Source organism: Chinchilla lanigera, unplaced genomic scaffold, assembly GCF_000276665.1.
Source record: "Chinchilla lanigera isolate Chin_1 unplaced genomic scaffold, ChiLan1.0 scaffold00062, whole genome shotgun sequence".
Taxonomy (NCBI): Eukaryota; Metazoa; Chordata; class Mammalia; order Rodentia; family Chinchillidae; genus Chinchilla; species Chinchilla lanigera.
Window position 1 is genome coordinate 7,077,698 of NW_004955463.1, and position 6,510 is coordinate 7,084,207.

A 6,510-nucleotide genomic window follows, 5' to 3' on the forward strand; every position below is an offset into this window, starting at 1 on the left:
AAAACAAAAAAAAGTTGAGTTTCATCAAAATTTATCAAAAATTTTCAAAAAAATGTTTTCATCAAAAAATTCTTCATCAAAAGATATTATTAAGGGCCAGGGACATAGCTCAGCGGCACAGTGCCTGCCTATGCAAGCGCAAGGTCCTGAGTTCAATTCCCGGTACCAAAAAAAAAAAAAAAATCTTACAAGCTTGGAGAAAATACTTGCAAATACACAAAGTGTGATAGAAAGATACAGTCAATACTTAAATTGTAATCATTACACAGTAAAAGACAGTACCATAATCCCCGTAAAAACACTCCCCTCTTGCTTCAAACACAATTATCCCACTATTCTTTCCACTTTTGGATTTAGTTCTGAAAATCCTCTTTTGGCTGCCTTGACGTACCAAACCGACTCAAAACATTCACCTTTCATGGTCATTTTGATGCTGGGGAAGAGCCAGAAGTCACACAGTGCCAGGTCTAAAGTAGATGAGGACACACTGTATGTCTTAATCTTTCTGTAGACGGCACTTGGCAGCATCATGGACTGGATTTCTGATCATACTTCATGAAGACATGATATATATAGTAAAGTACTTTTTAAACATTCACCGTGTATTCTGATCACACCACATAGTATATATCACTTCAAGAAAATATACCAAGAATATATCAAGAATTGATCAAAATCTATAGGAAAACAAATAGCCCAATATTTTTAAAAGCAAAAAAATAAGAACAAGATACTTTAAAGAAATTACACAAATGGTCAATAAGCACATGAAATAATGTTCACAAAGTAGTCAGTCAGGAAATGCGTATTAAAACCACAATGATCCCCCTCACACCCACTAGAAATGGCTATGATCAAAAAGACAGTAACTGGGCAAGGTCGTGAGTTCGATTCTAGGTACGGGGGGGGGGGGACAGTAACTGTGTTGATAAGGATGAGAAAAGAAACCCTCATGCATCACTGATAAGAGTGTAAAATGGTACAACCACCATTTAGGTATTTCCTAGAAAAGCTTAAAATTTACGTTATCAAAAAAAAATTACTGTATCTCCCAGAAATTCCATTCCTGGGTCTCTATCCCAGAGAAATAAAAACACAGATCTACACATAGGCCTCTAAATGATGTTCACAGCAACACTATTCAAAATAGTAACGAACAGAAATAATCCAAATATCTATTAAATAGTGAACAAATTGTGATATATCCATACAACAGAATACTCATCAGCAATAAAATGTAATGAAGTACTGATACATCATACAACATAGGTGAAACTCAAAAACACAGAGTGAAAGAAGTCACAAAAGACCACTTAATTTACAGACATCCCATTTATAGAAATTGTCCAGAAAAGTCAAATATAAAGACAGATTACTCACTATCTGGGATGGGGGTAGGAACAGTTACTGAAAATGGACATATACGGGATCTTCTGGGGATGATGGAAATGTTCTAAAATTACAGTGTAGCAATAGTAACACAATTCTGAACACTTAATAAAAATATTTGAACTGGTCAAACACAGTGGCAAACGCCTATATCTCCAGCTACTCAAGAGGGTTGAGGACAAATCTGAAGTTCAGGTGAGTCTGGACAACTCAGGCAGATCCTTTCTGAAAATAAAAAATAAACGGGCTGGGGATGCAGTTCAGTGTTAGAGCCCAGTCCAGGCTACATAGTGAACTCAAAGCCAGCCTGAACTACATAGAGTGAGACCCTGTCTCAAACCAAAACAAAAAAAAGTAAGTTGAGTTTCATCAAAATCCCTCAGTTCAATCCCCAGCACTATTAAAATAAAGAAAGAAAAAAGAATCAAATTGTACACTTAAACTAACTTGTATATAAACTAAACCTCAATAATTTTTTTTTAAAAAAGGTAATAATCAGCCGGGCATGGTGGCACACTCCTGTAATCCCAGCACTCGGGAGGCTGAGGCAGGAGGATCATTGCAAGTTCAAGGCCAGCCTGGGCTACAAAGTGAGCTCAAGGCCGGCCTGAACTGCATAGCAAGACCCTGTCTCAAAAAGACCAAAAAAAAAAAAGAAAGGTAATAATCAAAAATTTAGCTGAAGGACCAGGGATACAGCTCAGTGGCACAGGCATATGCCTGGCAAATGCAAGGCCCTGAGTTTGATTTCTGATACAAAAAAGAAAAAATTTAGCTGGGCATGGTGATGCACACCTGTAATCCCAGCATGCAGAAGGCTGAAGTAGGAGGATCACTGCAAGTTTGAGACCAGCCTGGGCTAAAAAGTGAGCTCAAGCCCAGCCTGAACTGCACAGTAAGACCTTGCCTCAAAAATAAATAAATAAATAAATTTAACTAAGCACAAGACCATTAACATCTTTAGAGCTTAAATTCACTTATGATCCCAACCCTTGTATTTATTGTTGTTTTGTTCTGTTTGAAACACGTTCTTACTATGTAGCTCAGGCTGACCTTGAACTTGCTTATGTAGCTGAAGCTGGCCTCAAATTCACAGTGATCCTCCTACCTCAGCCTCCCAAGTGCTGGGATCACTGGCACAAACCACCATACTTAGCCACCTGTCCCTTATATTTAACAAAGTGTTTAAAAACCAAAATATGAGGCTGGGCATAGTGCCTCACACCTGTAATCCCAGCACTCAAAGCCAGCCAGGTGGACAAAGTGAATTCAAGGCCAGCCTGAACTACATAGTGAAACCCTGTCTCAAAAAGACAGAGAAGACCAAAAAAAATGAGGTTAGCCTGAGCTACACAGAGTCCAAGGCCAGCCTAAACTACACAGTGAGACCCTGTTCCAAAAACCAAAACAAAACAAATCAGTATGAACACTGAACTGAACAACAAATCTGCCCTTACTAAAAGATTTCCTGAAAAATAAAAACCAAGCAATCCTAAGCAATTCTACTAACCAGAATTTTGTTTAGACCCTGATGATCCTCCATGTTCTACCTTTGCTTTCTTCTTCTTCGATGATGATGAGGATGATGACAATGATGACTCAGAAGGTACTGAACGTTTTTCTACTACAGGAGTGGAAAGGGCTCTTTTTTTGAATAGTTCCCGTTCTCTCAGTAGACTTGGATCCATAATGCTGAAAAGATAAAAATAAATGTATATAATTGTTAAATAATACAAATACACTTTTCCTACAATGTTAAGTAGGGATTGAATCTAGGACCTCACACATGCTAGGCAAATACTACCACTGAGCTACATCCCTGGTCCAAAAATATCTTTAATACAGATTCAACCTGCTACTCAACCCTGTATGCCAAATCCTTATTTTCCAAATAAAATTACCTCTTATTATTTTCTAACATTTGTTTTACTCATTTATTCATTCACTCAAAAAATAGTGCTTATTATGTGCCAAGTACTGGCCTAGGAAGCAGTAGAGAAAGGACTAAGAGAATTTTTCCATAAAGCTCTAGAACTGTGATGTCCAATACAGTAACCACGTACACCTATTAAGTATCTAAATTGTGGCTAGTGCCAGGCATGGTGGCGCACGCCTATAATCCCAGCACTCAGGGAGGCTGAGGCAAGAGGATCGTTGCGAGTTTGAGACCAGCCTAGGCTACATAAGTGAGCTCGAGGCCAGCCTGAACTGCATAGTGAGATCCTGTCTCAAAAAATAAGTAAATAAATAAATCGTGGCTAGTGAGAACTGAGATGTACTTTAAGTAGAAAACGTACACCGGATTTCAAAGACTTAGTACAAAGAACACTTTAATTAGTGAGATACTTTAATGTCAAAATATTTTACATAACAGATTCAATATGAAAATTTCATCCATTTTTACTTTTTTAAAGTGATAATTACTAGAAAACTTTACATTACTAAGGTGGCTCACATCTGAAGCTCACCCAATGACAATGACCTAGAAACAACATCAGGACTACAGGGCAGAAATCAGAAGAGGCAAATTAAGCTCACTGAAAAAAAAAATCTAAATTGTTTATAAATAAAATGGTGTACTGTATTTTAAAAACTAGTGAACTCTCAATCGTTTTAAAGAGACTGGGTTATTATTTTATAAAAAGGTATACAGAAAATTTCTGATTTGGAGGGTGGTGGAGCTAAATAACCTCTTAATCCCTCCCCTGCCCAATTCTAAAACTCTACTATTCTGAGCAATTCAAAGAAACAGGAAAAGCCGGGTGTGGTGGTGCACACCTGTAATCCCAGCACTTGGAAGGCTGAGGCAGGAGGATCCTTGCAAGTTCGAGACCAGCCTGGACTACAAAGTGAGCTCAGGGCCAGCCTGAACTGCATAGCGAGACCCTGTCTCAAAAAGACAAAACAAACAAACAACAACAACAAAAAAAAAAAACAAAGAAACAGGAAAGGTACAGATCAATCAAGAATCTGAAAAAAAAAATCCTTTCTGACCTCTTCCTAGTACCCTATCAAGGGTGTACAAAGAAGGTGTACAAGCTGACTATAAGAATAAATTTGACGAAGTTGAGGCTGATGTTTAAGTAGAATGAAAAAGGACGTTTATACAGGCATTCCTTGACTTACAATGTTGTTCCGGCCAATAAGCCCATCCTAAATTGAAAACGTGTTTGGTACACCTAACCTCCTAAGCATAGCTTAGCAACAGAGCCATTGTGGATTATTAGTCTTTCTCCACTGGTGACCATGTGGCTGGCTGACGGCTGAAGGCCACTGCTTTTATCCAGCATTATCAGAGTACAGTACCACAAGTTACTAATACAGGAAAGGATAAAAATTTTAAGTATAATTTCTACTGAAAGTGTGTCACTTTCACACTACAAAAATCAAAAATCATAAGTGCTTCCACCTGTAAAGTACTTTGAAAGTCTTAAGAACTTTTTTTAAAAACAATGAACAGAACCCGGTGTTGTGGCGCACACCTGTAACCCCAGCGCACTTGGGAGGCTGAGGCAGCAGGATCCTTGTAAATTCAAGGCCGGCCTGGGCTACATAGTGAGTTCAAGGGCAGCCTGAACTGCACGGCAATATCCTGTCTCAAAAAACCAAAAAAATTTTAAAAATTTTTTAAAAACAAATAAATATGAATTAGGGTACCAGAAGTTAAAAATATAGGTTCTGATAAGGAACAATCAGTGTGAATTTCAGTTAAGTAAGAAGTGAAGCTTCCCTGGACTGTGAATCTGACCTGTCTTCTCTTGAGTTCAATTCCTAACAGCCATATGCCTAGACAACTCCTAAATTTAATCTCATTGTAAGTAAAATGACGACAATACTAATGCTATAGACACCTGCTCCAAATGTAAAAACAAAATACCAGTGAAAATGATTTTTAAATATTAAAACCATACAAATATGTTTTTAGTGTCACTTTTGAATTATAACTGATAAGAAATAAAATGATTAATTCCAGGGTGAGGAAGGTAGGAAATAACCAGTATTGCGAAGAGGGAAACTGTGAGGACAAGAAAAAATTCACAAGTGAGAAGACGGAGGAAACAAGCAGATTGCCCACTCCTACACAGGAAACAATTCTGTTTATTCCATCTTGAAAAGACAGATAATTAATCCGGAATTTAAATAATGGCTTTAACACATTAAAAGCTCTATGCTTTACAAAAACCTGAATGCTTACCGTATTTGTGTTTCACAACTCTCTAAGAAAAATAGTTACAAGTGTTCCTAGTGGTTTAATAAAAGAAATCGGAAATGCAGCAATGCAGTTAAGGTCACACAGCTGGAAAAACCAGGATATCATGATTTCTAAGTCAAACGAGCCTTACCCGAGACGAGGAAAGCAAGGAAAGTTACCTAAAACAAAGGCCACCTGTGTGGAACGGCACCTCGTGCAGAAGGGTTAACAACAGTGTGTTTCAAAGCCCCGCGCTCCACCTAACTTCTCGTTTTCCAAAGAGACCACCCACTGGACTACTGCGTTCTACATCTCAGCACCGACCTGTGCGGTAAACAGGACACAAATCCACGTCTATTTCACTTTTTTAAAAATACGTAGAACACCTACCACAACTCAGACAGCTGGCGTGTTCCTCTGTGAACGGATATTGGGACAAGACTAAAATCTGGGGCTGCACAGATCTCTTCCCCAACTCCGCCTCGCGGCATTTCTACTTTCTCTCTTTTGCTTCTTCCCCAGCCGGAGCCCCAGAGCTGCCACTGGCACTTAAGTGCACTTCTATGAATAGCCGGGAGCCGAGGAGCGAGGCTGCCCGCCTCTTAACAAATTCACAAGAGGAGAAGGAGCGCGCAGATGTCACATCTGCTTTGGAAAAACGTCTTTCGAGTTTACTGAAAACTGCTTTGATTAAAGTTAGGAACCCATCACAAACTACATCTCCAAAAGGCGGCTGAACACCCAGCCCGGGTGCCCGCCCCTAAATCACAGCCCTCGGCTGGACCCCGCGATGCCCACACTGCACACTCGTTTCGCTCGGCCGCAAGCCGCTCGCCGACTGGGAATTTCACCTTTCCCCCCAAAGTTCGCGCCGTGAAACTCCGGCCTAAAAGACAATGCTCGCAAGGGAACGGTTGGCGCGCTGAGGG

General features: G+C 39.5%; 1 protein-coding gene across 1 annotated transcript in view; it reads right to left on the reverse strand.

The window, feature by feature from the left end:
* The window catches only part of Gtf2e2 (general transcription factor IIE, polypeptide 2, beta 34kDa), a gene marked incomplete at its 5' end in the record, with an annotated part of 79,911 nt that extends 76,830 nt beyond the window's left edge, over positions 1-3,081 (reverse strand). The window contains 1 exon segment of the mRNA XM_013521493.1: positions 2,900-3,081. Within this exon segment, the coding sequence (XP_013376947.1) occupies positions 2,900-3,077 (178 nt within the window).
* Between the last annotated feature and the right edge of the window lie 3,429 nt (positions 3,082-6,510).